The sequence below is a fragment of the Platalea leucorodia genome, assembly GCF_965183815.1.
Source record: "Platalea leucorodia genome assembly, chromosome: 4".
Lineage (NCBI taxonomy): Eukaryota > Metazoa > Chordata > Aves > Pelecaniformes > Threskiornithidae > Platalea > Platalea leucorodia.
In genome coordinates this window covers 64,912,950-64,936,545 of record NC_138826.1, presented here as the reverse complement: position 1 = coordinate 64,936,545, position 23,596 = coordinate 64,912,950, and the positions used below count along the sequence as shown (strand labels likewise).

At 39.3% G+C, this 23,596-nt stretch overlaps 1 protein-coding gene across 2 annotated transcripts in view; it reads left to right on the top strand.

The window, feature by feature from the left end:
• KIAA1549 overlaps positions 1–23,596 on the top strand; it is a 146,688-nt gene that overhangs the window by 104,248 nt on the left and 18,844 nt on the right. For both annotated transcript variants that reach the window (XM_082308072.1, XM_082308071.1), the window contains exons 11-13: positions 13,232–13,434; positions 16,790–16,914; positions 22,329–22,534. In XM_082308072.1, the coding sequence (XP_082164198.1) occupies positions 13,232–13,434; positions 16,790–16,914; positions 22,329–22,534 (534 nt within the window). The remainder of the gene's footprint in view (positions 1–13,231; positions 13,435–16,789; positions 16,915–22,328; positions 22,535–23,596) is intronic.

Here is a 23,596-nt window from a genome sequence, read left to right as displayed (position 1 = left end):
CATGAGTCAGAAGCCTTGAACTGGTTTGTATTCAAGTCTCATTTCAGTTCGCCTAGGGAGCCTGTCACTTTGCCTTCTTTAGGGAAGTCACTGTAAGCAAACTAGAAGGAACCAGTAAGGACATCTAGTCCAATCCCTGTGCCAGTGGATGGCTCATATGTTAATACTAAATGAGGTAAAGCAATAAAAAGTGTCTGAAATTTTTATCACTTAGCACATTAAACAACTGGCAGAATCTACTTTGAAAACCATTTTCCTCCTTTGCCCGAGATCCAGAATAAAAGTAGTACTCTGGCTTCCTTAGTAGCAGTCTGTCTTTGGGCTTTCTTAATGTCTTCAAACGCTGGGTTGGAACTCCAAGTTAGAATAGGGCATATTTAACAAGCACTGAAGACCCCCAGACAGTCACAACAGCGTACAAATGATTAGGGACATTTGGTCTGGTCCTGCCCTTTAAAATTGTTTGTGTTTTTTATACTTTTTGTTACAGTAAATGCAAAGAAATGATTAAAGGAGTGAAATCATGTGGTCGGGGATTTAGATCTGTAAATAAACTCAATTTCAAAATGGACTCAGGCTCCCCTTTCCTCACCCCACCCACAATTATTTCCATTCCCTCTCTACAGAGTTTGACTTTGGTACCAAAGGAAAGTGAAGGCCTGCACTGCATCTGTAAAAGGAAGGATATTTAGGTTAAAGATCTGTGTTTTTCTCTTGGAATCAATATTTCATTGGTAAAAGCCATAAAGATGCATTTGTAGTGCTAGCTCTTCCCACTTCTATTAATCTTTAAAAGAAATTTCTTTTAATGTAAATATAGAATGGAATATATAAATTTCAAAGTATTTCATTAACATATGCATGGCATATCCATACTGGAAATAGAAGACAATTTTTTTCAACCATGTAATAAGTCTACAATGTGTTTCTCACTTGAATATGTGTGTTGGTTGGAAGATAAGAAACTGAGATACCCTTTTCTTGTTCAGATGAAATAGCATATCATACTGCACTGGTGGGTCTCCAGAGGTATCACCAGTCTTTTTTTCCAGTGTGTTTAATTAGCCATTTTAACATAGTAGATCAGTGGGCAGCATAATAATCTGTTAGAATTTCACAGTAGCAGCTGATAGCAAATTATGTCACCTGTGACTTAAAAGCCTGGAACAAGGTTGGGAGGGGGGTGAGGGGAAAGCGTGTTTTCTTCACGCTGCTGAGGAAAGACTTTGCCATTAAAAGGCTGATTCCTTGAAACATCAAGAGAGAGAACTTCTGTGACGTACGGTAATGCAGATTGCATAAGTAAGACATAAGTTTTGCAGGAGCTTTTTATTCTCAGTTTAGAGTCTTTTCTACAAATTTTCATTCTCTTCAGAGAGGTGCGTTAAAGACGCTACAAATTTTCCTGGATTCTATAGCCCCATGTGTCATTCTAGTACCATCTTTTCTTTCTTCCTTCCCTTCACTTAATCACTTAATTCTGGTTTTGAACTCCTGCTTTCCTGACATATTTTGGTATGCACTCAGACAATAATTTAAGTTTTAATTTTAATCTTCTGTATGTAAAGGTTTACTTTTACAGAGTAGGTGTGATTTTTGTGTTCCTATGACCACCATTGAAAGTAAGTCATAAGCTGCATACCCTCACAGTCTGTCTTCTGGTGAAGCAGACCAGTACTATTATCTGCCGATAATAAGAGCCTACGTGCCTTTTGGGTGTGCCCCAAGGGTATGGCTGCCCGGGTACATCTCAATGAGGTAAAGATCACCAAGTAGTTGCGTTAGGCAACAATTCAGTCATACCGGCCAGTGTATCATGCCAGCACAGCTAACCTGTTCTGGTCCCTTATCTGCTCTGTGGACACCCCTTCAGAATATTTGAGTCGCAGACCCTCACTTGTGACTGTCAATAATAGCATATTTCCTACTTCAGCAGGCATAGCTGTGTTGAAAAATATTCAGATCCTGCGCTGACAAACCCACAGAAGTACCCAAGATTGCATCTGTATTTATGTGCCATAGCAGCCCTGAAGCTGGGCTTGAGTCCGGATTTGCTGCTTGTCCCCACCCTCAAGGCCAGGTCACTCTCAAAAATAATATAAAGAGCAAAGATAACGTTTCTTCTAAGGTGGTGACATGGGCAGGGTAGACTGTATTCAGCAAAGGCCTGTCCTGCAGTTGGGTTGTACCATGCCACTCTACCAGTTTCTGTTCTCTCCATCTGGCCTTCTGGTTTCATCACAGTATCAGTGTCTTGCAGACAAGATGGCATAAGGGTCCTTAAAAAGGGTCATAATGTTATCTTCTGCAAAGGATATATAGAGAACCTGAACTCAAACAATACTAAGGCATGTTTTACTTCTGCATAGTCTCAGAAGTCTGCTACTTAAGTGAATATAAACATAAATAGATAGGAAAGAAAACTTTTGTGGGAACTGATAGTAGCAAAAGCAAGTTCAAAGATAAAGTAATAAAAAAAAAAATGAGCCTTGAAGAGACTTTGATTAGCTGATCCATCCCTCTGCCTCAAAGCAGGATTAACAACACTTGAAAAATGTTGGGTTACCTTTTTCATTCTGGAGATTAGATGGGAAAACATGCTTAGATCAAACTCATTTGGACCCTTTTTAAACTGGGAGCTAAGGAAACAGGTCAGAGCAGTGAATTTCTATGCAAGATTCATTGAGCTGTGCAAGGATAATTCTTTTCAAGAGATGGAACTAAGATACTTAAAGGACACATCAAGTATTCATGACTTGTTCTGTAAACCATAGCATCCTACTGGAAATTCACCTTGATGTGATCTGGGTTGTTGCACTGGACAAAGATGTCTTTGCCTTTGGAAGTAAAAAGATGCATAGGTGGTGTTTTTAAATTACAGGATTCTCTCTCTTGCCATTGCCTATATCCGCCACAACATTGTTCCAAGCTGAGCTTTTTTTTCTTGCAAAGAAACTGTGCCTTTTGAGGCCAATTGAATTTTTGCCATGGGTTATTTTTCTTCTTCATGAAAAAATGGATGAATATCTTTAATGCCCAAACCATCATTCTGCTCTGTACTGGACTACTGAAGTTTTTGTGCAAAAACACCGTCAACCCCTTTCCTCTTACCCAGAGAGCAAAAAAAAAAACGTTCTACATATTGTCTGTAACGCAAACAGAGTTGGCAATATTATTTCTTTCTCTGTAGACATCCAAAAATTAAAATAGAACCGGGTTCACTAGGGATTTCACTTTCCCTGCTGCGTACAAACATTTGGAGAAAAAAAGTAGTCAAATCCTTTGCTAGGACTTTTCAGAGGTATTTTCAGCTCTAAACAGTTATTCATGGAAAGGCTCTCTGCCCTAATGACCAGAACCTCACACCTGTGGACAAGCTCATTGATGGTTTATTTAGAAGGTGTTGGATGTTCTTCTGTAAATGCTGGGCATGCTGAAGTCATTGCCTTTGCAGTGCTAACTTGGACTGAGTTGCTTACTCAGCTCCTAGTTTTTTCCAAGGCCACATCCCAAAACCAAAGCCTACTTCTCCAGCCAGCAGTTGCTTCTCTCTGGGGCCCTCTGCATGCCACTGTGGTTCTTAAAGGCTGAACACATCTCTCCAGCTCAGTGACCCTCCAGTGTGTCCACGTGTGGGAGAGGTGGGGTGGCTCAGTCCCCACGAAGCCTGGGACAAAGCATACAGTACCCCACCTTCTCCTTGAGCAGTAGCACAGTGTCAGAGCTGGAGGGCTCCCAATTTGCATTGTGTGCCAGCAGACCTCAGCTAACGTGTAATCACCTGGGGACCGTTACCAGCCCTTGTGTGTCTGCTCCAATCTGTGCTGCTTCTGACAGCCAGCCAGACCGCCGCGTGTCGCTCACGGTTACAGGTAATGAGTCATGCGTTCTGCAAGACATCTGAGAGAGGCTCGTGTGGATTTTTATTTTTCCCCCCAAGCAGGGACATCTGATACCTGAATCTCATGTGTCAGGTGTAACTTTACACCTCTGAATGGAGAGTTTTGCTTATTATTGTGTATTCGGTAGACTACCTCTTGGATGTTCCCAGGATCAAAGAGGCCAGCACTGCTGGAGGCTAAATACTAGGCTTCTGCTCCTGGTATAAAGAATTCTTGTGATGTTTTGACATCCTGTAATGCTTTTGTTCATCTGTATAATGTAGAGGTAACAGCTCTGCATTGCAGAATAATTCCAGTCAAGAGAGACTTGTGTTAAGAAAGGCAGCTGACACCAATCTTATAAAAACTACTTGAAAACTGACAGGAGTTTATGCAAGAGATTCATGTCTGTGCCTACTGTTTGCATAACAAATATCATTCATTTCTAATACCAACCTTAACTAACTATCCAAAATGTTGTCTTTTTGGAATTGGCATACAGATTCTGCTGCTTCAGAGTCAATAGCTGGATTCTAACAAGGAACACAGTATTCAACATCTTAATGACTTCTCAACAGTACATTTCTCCAATGGCAATTCCTCTGCAAGAGCTCTTTTGTGGGAACTCTTCTTCTGTAATGAGGACTAACTATTCACAAATTGTAGAAATAAAATACCACACTTATATATACTGTTTATACTGGTAGATGTAAAAAGTATAATGTCTCCATCTGCATTTTACAAACATTTGAGTAGTTGTCTTGAGGTCAGACCAAAAGGCCAGCTAGCCCAGGTACCAAAAGCGTATGGAAGAACAGGGCAAGTAAATGTGATGCTTTGCCTTGGGTAACTCTTCAGCCTCCAGTTATTTGTGATTAAGGGACTTCCCTTGTAAGTGGTGGTATTTAGCAGCCCTCAACAGATTTCTCTTCCATGAACTGGTCTGGTCCTTCTAAACCCATCTGAGCTGCCGACAGAGATTTCCACAGCATGTTATATGAAGGACCATGTCATCTTGTTTCATCTTGCTTTTATCCTGCCACCTCCTTGTTTTCTGTGATGCCCCGTAGTTCTTGTATTAAAGGGGGACAGTGAACAGCTGATTCCTAGGCACTTGCTCCTTGCCAGTCCTGACTCTACAGATCTATGTCATATTCCTGTCTCCATCATATCTTTTTCCAGACAGAGGAGTCCTAGTTTTCTTATCCATTCTCTTGAACAGGCCTTTGAACCAACTGCTAGCCTTTGAAAAGGCTAGAACATTTTCTAATTTTTTTCCATCTTTTTGAGAGGGGGAAACTAGAACTGCATATGCTATTCAAAATGTAGGTGACCCATGGATTTATAGAGTGACATTTATATAGTGGCTACTTTTGAAAAGGACTTAAACAAAAAGAAGAAGAATCCATTTTCAAAATATGAATAAACTTTATACCATCCTAAACATAATAGACCACTGAGACTAGATTAATACTGGGGAAATAAATTCTGTCTTTCCTAACAAAAGATGATGAAGAGTTCACTGTAGAATTTAGCTATTTTGGGAACAAGGAAATGGGCCAATATCAAATCATTGTTGCCTAGTATTTTAATGTTGCTACTCACTTGTAGCTTCATTTCAGCAAGCAGATTATTTCTGCAGTATATATGAAAGCACTTTTTTCCTGTGTGTGTTCAACCCTTTTTAGATGCATAAATGTGTTTGAGTCACTGAGCGCAACAAAATACCAGCACAAAAATAAATGAAAATTGCTGACTTACTCTGTACCTTAAAAGCCTGTTAGCACTTTTCTCATCATTTGCAGAGAGGAAGTGTGTCTGGACTGTGTTGTGTTCTGTGCTCTGTCCAGACAGTGAGAGCCATGTTATGAATATATTCTTTTGCTTCATGAGTTGAGAAAAGAGTTTCCTTAATGTGTAATTTTTTTGATGTGTCGTGCTACTTCTCTTAGAGGTTGCAGTTGATGTCGGTGTTGTGTACGTGGCCTTGGAGGGGTAATTGTTTGACATAACTTTTGGACAAAAGACTGTTGGAACTGAGACACAGCAGTGACCTGTCTATCCTATAAAGTTGGTGATGCTTTTCTGACTTACTCCTGGCACTTTCATCCAACCAGTGTGCAAAGGAACCTCACCAAACCGTGATTAAGATAGTATCCACCCTACGGCATTTCTGTCTGAGAAAGAAGGCTAAAACTGTGTGTGATTCAGACACAAAATTCTGCCTGTTACAGCGGTTATCCCAGCAGCCTGTGGGCATAGATGTACTCAGAGTTATGGGCTTTCAACAACATGATCCCTCTTGTATTTTGTGAAATTTACTGAGCTGTCATGGTAATATTAGTGTGGCAGGAAGAAATGCACAAAGGAGAAGAAGAAGGATGATGAAAATCCACGAGAAGAATCTGTCTTGAGAAAATATTTCAGAACAGGTGTCTTGAGAATTTCAGGCTTTATAAAGTTTTGTAAGTTTGGGGGTTCCTTTATTTGTTTTTAATCCTACTCCAGGAGCAAAATTCCTGAGGTGGTATTTTTTGTGGGATTCCTGCTTTACTTACTATTTGTATGGTGGTGAGCAGTAAACCACAATTGTGACTTTTCAGAGGAGGGAAGGAAGACCAGAGGCTATACACTAGCTTGTTCTGGTTTTCCGTGCCAGCACTGGCTATACCATGAGCTACTTTTCCCCAACTGGATGGTAGAAACCTGTGCAACTATAAGCATGGTTCTTCTCCACAAGGACATGTTTGCTCAACTGCTTTATCTATTCCCAGTAACAGTGATAGTTGACAGAAATGCTGTTGCGATGACAAATGTGAGATATAATTTGTATGAAGAGGTACTTGGTCCGAGATGAGAAAATGGGCAGCATTTTGTACATACAACCCCTTTTTTGGCCGTCAGAACTCAAAATCCATCTTCTTTTTGAGATGGGGCTTGTCATAGAGGGTACAGGCTGTAACATAGCTGTAATGGGAGGGTGATGGCATCCCACCTAAGAGGTAATACAGTGAACTGCCATTGCTCGTACGCTTCTTTTTACATGGTTATCAAGTAAAGGTATTTAAATTGAATTAGGGACCTTTTTTGTTTTGGTGCTTAAAAACATTTTCTAAACCAGCAGCAGTGAAGGATCCCTCTGCACATTTCTTAGTAATGCTTAGTATTTTTTTTAAAGTAGAGTGGGAAAGAGTTTGTGCTGATGGCACAAGTTGGTTGCATCGTATCCTAGTTCATAGGGAAATTGTGTCAATGGCACAAAAAAATATCTTGAGAAATACAAATGGGTCTTTTTTCAGTATTTTGAGGGAGGCTATGGAGATGGAGCTCTGCTTCTGTGTGATCTTCTAATACACTTTTTTCATCACCAAAGGTTTCTGGTGTCTCAACTCAGATATGCATTGCTGTTATTGAATCACATGTGTAATTTGTATGCATACTTTACAGGCAGTCCCTGGCTATGATCCCAAAGGGTTTTATGTTGAAGGAGAGCAATGTAAACAAAAATACAGAGGGTATACTTACATGCATAAGGGATGGGAATGATATTAGAAGAATGAGCTGAATAGGAAAATGAGACTGAGAAAGGTGAGCATGCTTCAGTACTTCTAAATTCTCACTTATTGGTAGATTTGGTAGGTGTTTTAAATATCTCATGGAACAGTCACTGCAAACTATGGATGAATGATCCTTGTGGCAGGAAGAAGTTGGTGACATCTTGGATAGAATAGTAGAAGTATGGTGAAAAAAAAAAGAGTTAAAATTAAGAAGACCCTAGCAAGCACACTAGCAGCTGCAAATAATTGTCCTTACTGGTGCACTGGGAGAGTAACGCAGTGAATTCATACTACCGTATGCTATGGTGCCCTGGGAATACGGAGGAGGGTTTGGTGGTGTGAATCTCAGATGTGAAAGGCAGTTTGCGATGTTTAATAGCTTTAAGCCATCCTGAATCAGACTGACTTACATCTTCAACCCACATTAATTTTAAGAACATGGATTCTCATTGCCGTGCTGCATTTAAACTAGTACACTTGAGAACATTTTTTTTCTGTAAAGTTGCGTTATCCTGTCATTTTTGTAGCATTCCATGTGCTAGCACATTAGTAAGGTCATAAGTCAGCAGGACTTCTTTACAAGGATTCCTGTCCTGTTCTTAGATTATGTACCAACACTAAAGTATTATTTTTTAAATCGTGCTTAGCTCCTTTGTTTCTTTAGAGATGTATTTTAACAGCGTCTGCTCAATGCATCTAGCTCTACAAGAAACAAGGCAAGACTGTGGTATAAAATCAATAGAAAATTGTCTTAATACATTATTCTTCATATTACGTCCAAATTCAAAGGCCGCTTGTAAGAACTGCAGGAAGAATACTGAGTAAGTGTATTTCTTTTCTTCTGCTTTCTGCTGAAATTATTCACTGACCTGTGTGTGCAGTATTTGCTTTTTTGAGAAAACAGATTGTTGACATTCCTGGTGTGTGTCTGCATCTAGCAAAACAATATATGGGCAACCATGTTATGTTTCTGTGACTTGAACAGTACTGAAACTATTACCTGCTTTCATGGAATAAGTCTTGACCGAGGTGCACAGACTTTGTAGGCTTCTGCAGAAATGATTTGATTTTTCTACAAATTGAGCTTCAAATATTTTTTTTCCATTCAGTATGTAACAATAGAATTAAACCACTGTCTTGACTTACCAATTTGAAATCATCATCCCCTTAGATTTCAGCAGGTTCTGCATTTATATAATAATATAATGCCTTATGAATGCAGTAGTTTAGACGTGTTCATTTTAGTGGTAAGCTTCAGAGTAGTTTATCTTTTCCCTTTCAGATATATAAAAAGATAAAACAAATTAAAACCTTCTGTAACAACTTACATTTAAAACAAGAAATCTTTGCCAATACTGGTTTTGTGCAGTCTTAGGTAAAGGTGCTTGAGGCTCATAAAGAGGTTCAGTTTCAGCACCTGAACAGGTAGTGGTATCAGCACAAATGTGCTCTTAAAAAGAGATTGTATTCTTTCCTTGGTGGTGGTTAATTTATGAGTAGTAGATGACTGATCCACACATGGTATTCTGAATACCTGTTCTAAGATGAGCAGAGGTCAACTTGATACAAAGAAAAGGAAGAATGGGGCAGGTGGCACACAAAATTCATAAGAAAATGTAGGAAACCTCTGCGGTCTGGAACAACACTATTCATTCGTTCCACTGAGTCTCAGTGATCTGACCACCTAGTCTTGCAGAAAGCAGAGGTGTGTTTCAGTGCCCTTCTGACACTTTTCACTGAAAATGTAGATTTTTGGTTAGTATCAGTTCTCAGTTGAAGTCATAATGGTGGAATGGTCTGCAAAGTGAGGTATCAAGAGTGTAGATTTCTTTTTTTAGGAAAACAAAGTGGGTTTCTGTCAGCGTTGTTTCTGCAACAGTAATCATATTAGTATTTCTATTTCTCAAATAATGGGTATTATTTTTAAGAAGTTGCTTTGTCAGTTTTTTCATTGAGAACCATCTTTTCATATTCAGTCAGGTATGTTTTATATATATAAGTATTTTCACATTATATTTTTCTATCATGTTTTTTCATTCATGTGCACAAACATGCATATACACACATGCATACAGTCTCTTGTACTGTTCATGTATTGGCTGGAGCTAGTAGTTCCAACTTCAGCTTTTTTAGCAGGAGATATCTAGAAATTTTATTATTTGGCTGTACAGAACTCTACAAGTTTTGAATCATTCAGGCTGAAGTTCTCCATTCAAGTATCAGTTTCATACTGAATCTTTTTTTAAGATGATAAGAAGAGCTTGTTCTTTCTAAGAACAAGGTTAAGACAAAATAGAGTGCTCTGTCCAAATTTTAAAAATCGTTTTGGAGAAGCTGTTGTGCATATTCTCAGCCTTTGGGGGTGCAGGGGGGGGAAGGAAAGGGAACAGGACCAGAAGGTTGGTTTGTGTGAGGGAAATGCTTTTGCTGATTCTGTGGGGAATTGCCCATTTCTGACTAAGTTTTAAACCTTTGGGGAAATGTTTGCATGTGATTGAGAGAGACTTGTTAGAGGTTTACCAGTTAAATTCTCATAGGATTACACCTGTTCTGTGCATATAAGCTCTGTAGAGCAGTACCTTAACAGCTGAGAGGGTTTTTTCTCTGTTGCTGTACACAGAGCTTGTTATGAGGCCAGGTAAAGGAATAAGGAGCAATGAGCCTCAGGTTCTTAGATAGTGTAAACTGGAACTGGCAGCTGGCAGGCAGAGGGAGAGAGGGGCAAGAGAGGGGGATGGAGACACTGGTTCTGCCTGGCAAGGAAGGGTAAGACCAGATGAGGAGTTTACCTGGCTGCAACTTTAGGAAAATAGAGCCACAGGTTCTGTGGTGCCTGGGGTGATTGCTTCCTGAGGCCTGGGGTGGTGATAACCTGAGACTTGCCAGTCTTCTGTTGCCAGCAAGTGTCCATGAAATCCATTGGCAGAGTCCCAGCCATCGTAGCTGCAGATGTGCATAAAAGAATATATCCTTTCTCTTCTTACACCCCCTCCTTTTTTCACTACGTGTTTGCTAGCTTCTGCATGAAATGAGATGGGTATCCTGGATCTACAAATAACATTCTTATGGTCTACCCAACTTTGACTAATAGCGGAAGGCCCAGCATATGCCAAGGATCCAGCAGGGTGGGAGAGAGCAAGAGGGTTTCTATGGAAGAAATGAACTTATGATTTTGTAACGCAAGACTCTATTGCGATGCCTATGCATGAGAGGATCCAACTGTGATTGTTCAGGCAATCTCAACTCTGCCATTTCTTACAGTGTGAGTGCTTGTCTTTGCGATACTAAGTCTTTTAATTCAGCTTCTGTGTGGTCTGTCTGCAGATAAACATTTGTGCATACATGTGCTGTGGTGTATGTACGTGTACACATAAATATATCTGTTTCTGTAACTGTGCTTAGACGAAAGGTTATGTTAGACTGCAGCTAGCAATAAGACTATACAAAGTTAAAAGATGAAAAATTTATGTTTTTGCATGTTGCTTTACTTCCCAGAGGGTTTACAAAGCCAGTATGCTAGAGCTAACTCTAAGGTATGTTGAAATGCATGCTTCAGACATGCAGCAATCTTAATAAAACCATACTAGTAATTCCAATATTACTAGAATGGTTGTCTCTTTAGTTGTCCTTGCCCACCGCACCCATCACACTATTCAAAAAAGGAGTAGTAACTTTGAAGGTCAAGTCAAGGGTGCTTAGGAAAGGGTAGAGCACCACCAAATTTTTTTGTGAAATAGTTGTGCCCAGCATGTGGTGAAGACTGTCATCATCTTTGGAGCAAAGGGGACTGGAGGCAAGGGAGGGGAATGTAGCGAAGCAGAGGAGTTGACCGTCAGGGATCAGCAGCAGGGCTGTATAGGCGTGAGGGTGGGGTATGAAAGGGTTAGAAGAAGGGAAACCACTGAAGGGGTTCAAAGGAAGAGTGTCACACAGGAATATCTTCAAAGAGAATAGACATAATGTCAAACAGATCAGTGGTGGAGGTGGGGTAACTAAGAGGAGTTTCAGTAATCAAAGTGCTGCAAGCCGGCATAATTCTGACAGCAGAAGTGAAAAGTTCGTCCTCAGAAGTGTTTTGGGGGGGGGAGCATGGAGTTTTAGGATTTTTTTTTATTATTTTTTTTTTTTTAAGCAGGCAGGTTCCTGAAGACATTGTTTCAACTCTGGAGGGGGAGGAGTTTCAGGAAGTGTTCAGTTGGTGGCTGTGAGTCAAAAAATGGAGAAACAGTTAACACCTTCACCTGGCATAGCTCAACAGTGCCTTTTTGAATCAGTGGTTGCAGTCATTTACATGAATTCAATAATTGAATCACCCATAATGCTGAATCGAAGGGACTGTTGTAAAGCCCGAGAAAAATGGAGTATAGTGGAAGACATCCAGATCTGTTCAATTAATAAGCTTACTCATTTTGTGAGAAGTGAACTCTGGAGCCTCAACCATTCAGATAGTTGTTGGATTTTACAGGAGAGCTTTTATTGCCATCTACTGGTCTAAATAGGCAGTTTGCTCTACTACAACACCCTTTCTTAGAACCATTTGGAAAATGTTTGCTTACTGAGAAAATATTTTGAAGAGATTGTTTCAGAATATTCCTTAGGCAAGCTTATCTTTGGCATGATATCAGACGGGTCTGTTTGTAGTTAGCTATGTTGGCATGCCAAGCTTTATGAAAGGGGGTTCATTTAAACATCTGGAACCTGACGCACCCATAAACGCACTCCAACACATGCTTCGCTTTGCAGGAAATCAGCTCTAGGAACACACAGAGGGTTTTGTACGTGTGCTGTGCAGTGGGCATGTGTGCGTGCACTTTGAAAACTGGAGTTGTCAACATTTCTTTCTACTTTCAACTTCCAAACTACATAAAATTGAGCAGGACTTGGAAAAAAACCTTCTATCTTAATTAGTTCTTCAGAATTTCTAATTACTCCAAAGCCCCAAAAAATCAGCAGGAGAGCTTGAAACTTGGAGGCTTGATTAAATTAAGTCTGAATCAAGTCATTGACAAGGTGAGATTAGCTTTTTTATAAATATAGTTATGAAAATGAAAGGCCCAGTTCTGTGTCTTTCTCAAGCAAGACACCCATTGAATCCATAATCCCTTAATAAGATCTCCAGGATAAGTACCTAGTTTCTCTAAACTCCAAAGCCTTTTATATATTTTTCTGTCTATTCAGTATGAAATTCCTAAGAGCTAGATTTTCAGTTCTTCTCTGGAGGCATCCATGCTGGCTGAAAAGTCATTGCCAGGCTGTGATATGACTCAGATCTGCAGAATGTTTAGATGAACTAGGTGTTTGTACAAGCACTCCCAGACTCCTGCAGATTTGGGGAGCTCAAAATGAGGAAGAACACCAGTGACATTATTCAAATTATTTAAACTCACTTCACTCATTTTGACTGAAAGAAATGGAAAGATGACCTAGCAGTGGTAACCATTTCAGTCAGTACACAGGTGTCTATGGCCTTGCACCCACAAGTACACAAAAAGCTCCTCACACAATGATTAAAACTGAAGAAATAGCTGGAAAAAGATGTAGCAGCAACAGAAGGCTAATTTTTTTAACTAGATTTGCTCATTCAGAGTTTTAAACTGTGTATCATATACTGAAGTAAGATGACAGAATCGTGGGGATTTTATTTTTCTTTTCTCTGCAGCTCTCATGTTCATTCCTGAGACTGCCATAGCCTGACCATCCTCCTAGTGGCCATTATTTGCAGATCTTAACCAAAGCCTTTGTACTCTTTGTCACTCATGGTTCCTGTTTTTTGTCTTTGTTCTTCTCTCACAGCTACAAGCCCCCAGCGTGAAAGGCTTTGATTTTGCTAAGCAGCATCTGGGCCAGCACAATAAAGATGATGTCCTGATTATCCATGAGCCAGCTCCTTTACCAGGACCTATTAAGGATACTACCCCATCTGAAAATGGAGATGTGCCCAGCCCCAAATCCAAGACTTCCTCAAAGCCTTCAAAGACTGTTCGACACAGAGGGAGGTCAGTTCACAGAGATAAAACAAATTGTAGTAGATGACAGTTTATTAATGGCTGGCACTTACTGTATTTTTAGGGCAATTTCAGTGGAAAGAACTGTTCCAGGGCTCTGGGACTTGGGTTTTCTAGTGGGCTGTCAGACTTACACCTCGCTACTCATTAGTACAAGGTTGTGAGAATTTAGTGTCCATTTTTCTCTTAAAGGCAACATGCCCAGTTAAGAGGGGTATTTAAGATACTACTAGGTTGGCTGGAGTCAAGTCATTGCTTGTTTAGTGGAAACACCCAAGTGTATGTTTTCTGATGCATTCTCTTTGTAATCATCTCTAGCTACTAAGACAACGGGTGGTTAAAAACAAATGAAAACCATTGACTAATAGCAATGTGTTTCAATAATATTAATAGTTATCAGTACATGTATGATAAGTTGGAATTTCCAGAAGTAAGCGGTATCCCCAAAATTCAGGGAAGATGCATGAGTGTTTTTTCATTTGTGGTTATCTGGTTGCTCTTGTAGCAAACCAGCTTTGGTCAGGACAAGGAATGATAATTTACAGTTGTGCAAGTGGAGAACTGTCTGTCAACTTTCAGCAGTGATTTCTAACCTTTTCCAGTAACCAAATGATGTGAATGTGTCTTGCTGGAAACAGAGGATAGGCGCTGTAACAGAGCTATCCAGTAAAGGATCGGTGCATTTTAAAAAAAAAGAGGGGGGGGGTAAGTGGGAAGGTAATAGGTGGGGAAAAAAAATGGAGCCCTGAGGAGAGGAGTGCTATGATGAGTCACAAACAGCTCCTCACTGCGGAGCTCCTCCGTGCTCCACTTTCCTGTAATTCTTCTTCTCCTTCCCTCTCGTATTCTCGCACTCCTTTGTCTCTAGCTCTGCATCCCCTGTGCTTTTACCTATGTGCTATTGCACAGTGGGAGAAAAAAAAAAAAAACAACCAAGGGCAGAGTTGAATGAGCTTAGGAAGAAACTAACAGTGGTTCTTCCTGAGCTGCAGGTCTGTGTGACACAGCTTGCTCCTCTGCTCGACCTTCTGTGCTTCCTCTACAGCACCAGTTGTTCTAACATCCTTGCTTCATCTTCCCCACATGGGCTTCGTACAGCTCAGTTTCCACCTTCCCAGATACTGAGCCTGTCTTCCTAACTCCCTATAGGCCTTGCAAGTAGCAGACTACCAGTGGTACGGTGGAAGGTGGGCAAAATTGGAAAATGATGGAAGAAGAATTAGCTAACTCATTTTGGTGTAGCTTAAATAAATTAAAAGGAATTAATATAAACCAGAAGGACAAGTGTTTCTTTATTTCTTTTAAAAAGTTCAAAAGTGGCCTATGACAGAGATGATACTTAGGGGGAGGGGAAGGTATGTATATTCACTTGCACGTAAGAAAGAAATTTAAACTTGAGGCTGTTACTGTATTTCATCTAGAATAATTTAGAAAATGAAGCAGGAAAAATTTTCAGAAACCAATATTTTAATGCTTCCCCTGAAGACAATAATGAATCATTGATCAAATTTGGAACAAAGATATTTCTATTTTTAATAGCATCTAAATTCAAACACTTCAAAATGTTTTCAAAAGAGAATTGCCCTCATCTCTCTCATCCTCCCTTAAGAGCAAATCTCCCTTTAGGCTTAACTATGGAGATGTTACCATCATCTCCCTAACATGCTGACATGCCCATGTCAGCTTGAGATTTAAAACATTTATTCCCTAAGGCAGAAGTTGAAATGTGAAATGATAGCATAGTGTGTTATGTTGGTTTTAGCTGTTTTCTGTTTTGTTAGGAAATACAGAACTCAGTTCATGACAGTGCAATTCAGGACTGTATGTTGCATGCCAGGAAATATAGTGATGATGTGAGTACACGTTCTGTATCTGTAAAAAAAACAACAGACAAAAATCCCAACCAAGTTCAGAAAGCACAGCATCTGTAGGCTCCAGCTGAGAGCTGGACCTGTTGTGTTGGCTTGAGAGGATACAACTGCATATTCCTCAGCACTTAAAAGAAATGACTGATGTTGACTCAGCACTATTTATGTTCCTATAATTTGCTTAATGATAATTTAGGTAGACTGAGGAAAGAGTATGAAGGAACACAAAGCACAATGAGGTGGAACAGAAAGTCAGTAACAGATCTGGAAACAGAACGCCAGCCTTATACTCTGCTGAAGCAAGACAAAGGTGATGGAGATGGTAGTTCTGCCCACCCTCTCCACCTTAGAAAAGAGGAAAAGGTGCAGTGCTGCAGATCTGGAAGCTCATTGAGAACCATTTCTGCTTTTTTCCCTGCTAATTTTTTTTTATTGGGATGTGACTTATTACAGTCCTGCAGAAAAGTATGAAAGACAGAGTTCAATTAACAGTGTATTGTTCAGGGAGAACAAAAAGGGGAGTTGAATGTGGAGCATTGCCTGCTGCAAGGAGTAGGTTTAACTTTCAGTGAACTTGTCTGGCTGGGTATAGTTATCTTAGTCTGTGTGCTCTAGGCAGGCCGATGTTTAGCCAAGAGCCTCAGTAACTAGTTCAGATATCCATCTAGCCCAAGCAGATCTTGCACTTAACAAGGGTAATGCACAGACATGTGCATGCTTTCAGTGATTAACTCCCTGCAGGAATGGAATAGAATATGAATGGTCACTAGAGACACTATCATAAAGGCTAATCCCATATGAAAAGACAGGCTTTGGTGTCAGCTGGGCAGTGGTGTATGCCCTATATTTTTGCTATTTTTATACAATCTGAATAATTTTACAGCCGAAGTATTCTGTTGGGGAAAATCACAGTATTTCGTTATATTTTTCTGTAATCACCCACAAAAATTATCAACCTTAAGATTGTAATTTGTAGGTAACAAATGTTTTTAAGAATCTCATGACTGCATGGGATAAATACATAAAAGTAGCATTTTTGAATGGCCCTACATTTAACTATGCAGGAAAATATTCACATGGACTTGTAGTGTTAGCAAGAGAGCACCAAGTCAACAAGTCTGAATATTAGACTAATTACAGGTACAGGTTTCTTATTTTTAATATCATTCTTTTCTGTCTGAAGACTAAACTGCTGCTTATGAATGCAGAGTTTTTTCTTGAAGTGTATTTTAAAGGAAAGATTAGTTAATAATCTTGTCACGTGTGAATTCTGTAGGAGTCAGTTTTCACACGCAACAACAATAACATCATGGCAATGAATATCTAACTATGATAATTTATTATAAATTTACTTATAAACAGAGGAAAATATTAGCAGTCTTCACAAATACTTTAGCACAGGATTTTTTGCGTGTGAGAACTGTGCCCCTTTGCAAACTTATGTTACATGTTTGTTTGTTGTTTAATATTTGTGGCAGAGTTTCGCCATCAGATGCTGACTCCACAGCAAGTGAACAATCCAGCGGGAGAGAGACAGGAGAAGAAACTGCAAGACCATCAACTGTTGCAAACGAGGGCAAACCACGCAGAGCAGCGAAGAAGGGTTTGTTACTTTTTTTTTTCCTTGTGTGCACTAGCAGTGCTTTACTCAGATTGAAGAGTTACCGTAGTGCTGTAACATTTCTAAACTCATCTTTGGCTGTTAATTTTTCTGGTTTGTGCCGCAGAAAATTTTCTTCCTCTCCTTTTTGGTTTAGTTTCTTCTGTTGAAACTGAAGACCTACACATTCCTTTCATTCCAGCAAGCTTTTGAAACTAATGACTTAGCAGGAATGAATCTTTCCTCCTTTTCTCTCCCACACACCCCCAGCAAACCTCTTTCCATTTAGGCCTAGTTGTGGCTCTCGTAGCAATCTTGCAGATGGTTACATAGGCAGCAGAGGTCACAGCAGGACTTGATACAGCATGGGTATATGTCTGTAACTGTAACTTCGAAAAAGTGATTTTTAAAAAGAAGAGACCAGAGAGGTAAAAATCCTACAAATAAGTTCTAATTCAGACATCAAAATGCATTCGTGACTGTGCTTTAGAAAGATGAAAATCCAGTGGTAATATGTTAATAACAGTGAAATTTTTTTGTAAAGAACTATCTTCCTTCCAGTTAAAGTGCCACCATTTGTCCTGGAGGTACCCTAAGATATATTTCTTTTCTCATTGAAAAGTTGATAAAACACTGCAAATTCACTTTCATTTTTTTAATAAAAACATTCTTTTAAATTCTTTTCCTGTTTAAAAGTGCATGGCTAACTGTGCCTACACAAACACTAAGTGTTTTTTCTGAGAGCCTTTTGGGTTTAGACAGCTTGCTCCTTGCTTGAGCTTTTAGTTACGAGATCTTTGCTTTAAATCACAATAGTCTTCCTAGAGAAAATTCTAATACTGAATATCTGGTAAAAGACTTTGTGATATCCCCATCTGTTCTTAATACACATGGCCTTGACGGCAGCAGAAACTGAGAAGAAGAAAATATTGACCACATTGTGAGCAGTCTCTTTGGTATATTGAATGTTTTTCCACATACTCCATGAAATACCAGCTGAGATGTAAAGATGACTACTGAGGAGTGCAGTGCCAGTGAAATTCAGATCATAGCAGACAATCTTCACTTTTTTCTTATGTTGAAGAAATGAGATTGAGGACTATGTGAGATAGTTTATATAAACTCCTAGCTCTTGGGTGGTTAAACAGCAAGTTAAATAATGTATGGTTCTTAAACTTTCATAATGTCTACTACTTCTGGAAGAGCAAGGGTGATGGAGCAGGCTTTCCTCTGTAACGAACATGTAAGAAAACGAAGCATAGGATCTGCTAATGTGACTAGAAAGTTATACTTACTAATAATTCAGCAGGCAGTGTATGTTGTATGTACTTTACAGAATTTACAAAAAGAAGATACTGTACTAATGTGATATGTTTTCAGTGCCTTAGGTTTGCTCTAAGGACCAGAAATCATGCCCAAGTAAATATATAGGAAAACAATTATGCTATGACAGAGCTCATCTCAGGATGGTTTATGAGTTGCTCCAACCTATCTGACTTCAACTCTGTTGCCCGGATTTAGTGCTCTCCCATTTCTTCTTACCTGGGAACTCCATTTTTGTCTCTTCATTTTCCATCTGGCTCAGAACTTTATGCAAGGTTTAACATTTCCTTTTGGTGTAGAAGTGTTAGGTATTGCTGCATCTGAATTATCTTGTGAAGGCAGCAAGGATATTGTTTAGAATGTGTCCTTTTTACCTATCATGCCCTTACTGGATCAAATACACTATTTTTTCAGCATTTGGTGCCTCTAGTGTGGTAATCATAGGGCCTATTTTTAGCATTCAGAATTGGAGGCGCTGTCTGCAGAGAGCTCTCTGTCTGCTAAATGGCAGATTCAGCTCCCTTTTTGTGCAGCTGAGGCTTGGCAGTTTGATCCAAGTTCATGCATTTCATTCAAAAGTAAATGCAATCATCTTACTGCTGTGTTTTTTTCCGGTTGCCATTCCAGTTGAATTATTTGTAATAATTACTGTGTTGTCTCTTCTTTTTCCTTTATGTTGTCAGGAGCAAACAGAGTGGGTAAGTAACCAGAGCTGGTAGATGAGTACAAATAGGAATAGAGGTGCTGGGGTAGCTGCAATTATATCTTAAGGATGGAAGGATTTGTCTAAAAAACCAAAATTGCTCTTCAGCTAGAAGTATAAAAAATTCTCAGTAACACAAATTATAGTCATCCAATTTAGGCATATTTTTCTAATTTCCTCCCAATTCTTTGAAATTATTGAGGAAAACATCACTGTGAAAGAAGCAAAACTGAGGCAGCTGTTGGTCCTGAAACTAGCTTTGTATAAACAAGTGAGAGATATTGTTAGAGTTAGTGTCTTTACTGGAAGCCCAAGACAAATGCAAGCTACCTGCAAAGAAGCACAAATATTTTCTCATGAACCAGTGTTTTTCTGGTCAGGACTCAGACATAGCAAAGATGGGGCTGGAGAAAGCTGACACTGTCTTTGATAATGCATACCACATCTAGTGATAAATTAAGGACTGTGTCCTCTCATAGCAGTTTCCATCTTAATAGAGAAGGATGGATATAAGGCTGTCTGTGTCCCGAGGATGCAGCTGATGACTCTCATTAGTTACTTCTATAAACCCAACAATGGAAAGCATCATCATCTACTGGGATACAAAGAAACTGTGAAATTCATCTGAAACTGCATACTCTGGCATGATTCAAATACCAATGGATCAGTGGAAGATTCCCATTGACTTTAGCTGATTTTGGATTAGGCTTTATGCACCTTGGTTCTTCTGTCTCTTGTTTTTATTTCAAGAGGATGCAGGAAACAATAGCCTTCCTCTATCTCCAACTGCACTGGTTTTCATGTGAAATCATAGTTTCCTGCAGAGCAATTCATTTTCCTGACATTTCAGTTCAATTAGTAGTTTCAGCCCAGGGAACAGTGATAAACATTGATCCTGACTTGTGACCTATATGGACTAGTTGTTTAAATGTGTTCTGTCCAGTGTTTGGGTATCAGTTCCTCTCTTATTGTTTTTCAGCTTCAGCTGTCTAGTCTGAGATCAAAATTTGATTCATATAGTGCCATCTGATAGCTTTATAAGGAACATTCTCTAACCATGGACAATAGTGTAATATAAGAATTTTGAAATGAGAAACCATTCTTATTCACTCTGTCAACACTTCTAAAGGAGCTCATGTGTTGAGTTAGAAACCATTTCTCCTTTTGTTGTATGTGTACAGCACTGTGCAGTTCCCGGCTTTCTTCTCTACTCTACTATGCTTCCATCTTGGTATAGACACGTTCAGGGTATGCACACAGAGAGGATTCAAACATCAGATGAAGCTTATTGGGAGTTTGTGTGTGTGTGTGTGTGCATCTTTTCTGCAAAAGAGAGTAACATACAATGTTACTGTAGAGCCTTGCCAAAATTTGACAGTGGGACTTTTGAACAGTTTTACAAAATGAGTTTAAGAACCATTTCAGCTAAGAGGCCTCTGCCAAGCGCTTGTTTATATGTGGAAAAGGAAAGGTTATGGATGAAATTACAAAGATTCAGAGTGAATGCTCAGCGTAATTGAATATATTGGACCTTCCTAAACAAGTAATATGAAAATAACCTTAAAATTTTATGTTGGAGGTCAGTGAGCTTTGAGAACTGCTGTTAGACTGGAAGGGTTGGAAAAAATGACTAATGTATGGGGAAAACTGGAAAGATGGATGCAGAAGTTCAGATTTCCATTGGGCTACAGGATCGTTCTGAGGGATTCTCACTAACTACTTAATATAACTTGTGCCCCTCTCTGTGAGAGCCAATGCTTGCATGCTTCTAAGAAATGCATGAAGATGGGGCTGTGAAGATGACAAATGGTAAAGATCATATAAATAGCTACAGAAGAGAGATGGATATATTTCGTTTAGGCTCTGTGTCTTGCAAAACATTTGGGGGACAGAGGTCTTGCATGGAACTGTTTACCTTCTTTTTAAGGACACTTCAACAGGAAAGTCACATTTATAAATGATGCATACCATTTATGAATGTGTATGTTTGACAATGCATTGATCAAGTTTGAAAAATATGAAAAATAAGAATTTTGCTTAGCTTGTGGCCAGATTGCTTTCCAGCCCAAAAGTAATGTGCTGTCAATATGAGAAAGTGTACCATTCCCTCCCTCACCTGTTCCTTTTTTGTGCTAGAAGAGGGAAGCAAAGGAGCAAGTCATCTACTATGATCTTCTACAGAAGATAGCATTCGCTTCTCTTCTGAACCCTATACTTCATTACCAGCACGTGTTGCAAATGGATCACAGTAGTGGCTGTTTTCTTTTCCTTCTTGTCTGTTGGAGTTGATCAGATTGATCAACAATTCATTCTGTATCAGAATCAAATCAGATTCTCCTTCTGATTTGAATCTGAGAACCACAGCTCATTATTGGAAGTCTGTGCAAGGATGTGGGACTACATCCCTCTACTCTGTTGTATTCCTCCATAAGAAGAGTCACAAATTTTAATTTCTTATTGCTTATATTTCATGGTGAGAAGCAGTTTGAGAATTTGTGGCGTTACTATGTGGACAAGACAAAAGATTATTTTGCAAGTCTTCAATAGTTTTTGCAAGCCTAATCCACATACCCGTTCCTGTTGTAAGCCTAGCTCCAGCAAAAAAAATACTTAAATATGTGCTTAACTGCAAACTACTGGGGTGATCCTACAGATTTCAAGTCTTTTGAGGGAGATGACCCATTTCCATTGAAGTGATTAACTGGTGGCAGGACCAGGGCCGCAACTTTAATGTGTATTGGTTTCCATCATGTCTTTTGCCGATGGTATTTGAGTTGATTTAACCTCTTCAACAAATTACAACATGGCAATATTTATGCAGCTTGCTTATTACTATGTGAACTGTTTATCCTGTCACAGAGAAGAAAACAGTGCTTTAAAAGATTTAATCAGTAAAATGCCTGTAAAATTCTTTGTGTTTTGTGTGGATTTCTAAGGGTTTTTTTATTTAGTTCATATATCACTCCTATCACTTAAGAACTGCATTTTGTAGTGAGACATCTTTTATTGCTCTTTGAACCTCCATTTGAGGAATTTGCATCTCCTTAAGTACTGATAAGAGGAACCATTAGCAGTATGTACTTGAACAGCTTTTTATGGAGTAAAGTAGATTGAGATTTTGGGGGTTTGCAAATGCCAAGAGCTTGATTTACAGAAATAATGAATGACAGCTCACCTTCTGGAAATATAATGGAAAAATGTTTATAATTTGCAAACCACTGGGTAAACTTGTTGTACACTAAATGTGAATCAGCTGGAAGGCCTATAGGGAAAATTAAACACAGATGGAAAACATGGCATAGTCTTGTAGCATAGCATCTGTAGAGATTAACATTTGACTGAGATAACCCTAGCAGCACTACTTTACTCTGTATTTGTTCTGGTGATTTAGGACCTCCTCAGACCAGCAGCGGAAACGAGCAGCACTCCTCGGCCTCTATCTTTGAACATGTGGATAGGATGTCACGTTCCTCAGATGCCAGCAGACGGGTCCCAAGCAAGATCCAGTTGATTGCTATGCAACCCATGGCAGCACCTCCGGTTCAGAACTCAATTCTTTCTGATCGAGTAGCAGAGACCAACAAAATTAATAAAGAGGTATTTTTAAAGTGCTTTGAATGTTTGTGGAGGACTGTATGCCCAGCCAAGAGGGAAGTGAAAAGTATTTAGTTTCTTGTTATCAGGAGTTCCTTGTTAGTTCCTGAGGGGCTGAATTTTGACAAGTTACAGGAATAATCCTGTTCCCATCCAGAGAGATAATCTTACCTGTTTTTAAAAGATACCTAAACCAAAACTTAAACACTGAGAAAGGAGCAAATTTGATGGTCAGGATACCTTGTGTTACCGTCCTTTTGCTAGTCAGCAGGATATGACTTACGAGAGTTGTGTTAATTAATGTGTGAGAATTGGAACATCTGGCCCACCTTGGTTTTCATTCTACACCATTCTTCTGACTTTTCAGCAACTCAGGATGTGGGTTATACAAACAAGTTATCTCGAGACATTCTGGGCTGTGAATTTGCAGCACATTCATTGCTTCCAACTTCTGATGTGTTTATCTGACAGTAAACATACAGAAACTTCCTGCTTTCTCTGAGGCTCATGTTACTGTAAGCAGAATATGAGCATGCCTGGGGCATTAGGAGAGAACGTAATGCACTGTAAAACCACATCATACACTGCCTGGTAGTACCATGTACCTACATCCTGGTTTTGTACTGCGTGTAAGATGGCATCTTTTCATAATTCAGAGTGGAAGATTACTGAAACCTTTAACTGTGTTAAGATACTGTGTTCCTGAGTACCTTACAGAAGAGAGGTAAACACATGTATCTAGTATACATAGGCAAGAGGGGCCACAAAACAGAAATCTGATTATACGGGCAGAAGACATATAATTCTAACTATAAATGTAAAGAGTAGGTCTGGCTTGTGTCCCTTTTATGCTTTTTTGAATTTTCATAAGCGAATACACAAAAATCAATTTTTATTTGTTTTTCAATTCACTGCTGCAGATGTGTTCCAGAACTAGTCCAGCACAGACAGAGCAGTTGTTGCTACCTGATCTGGTGCCCAAGTGTTTTCCATTGATAAGAATTATTTCAGTGAGTGCTGGGCCAGGACTTAAAAGTGTGGTGTCATGATAGCTTTCCCCAGATG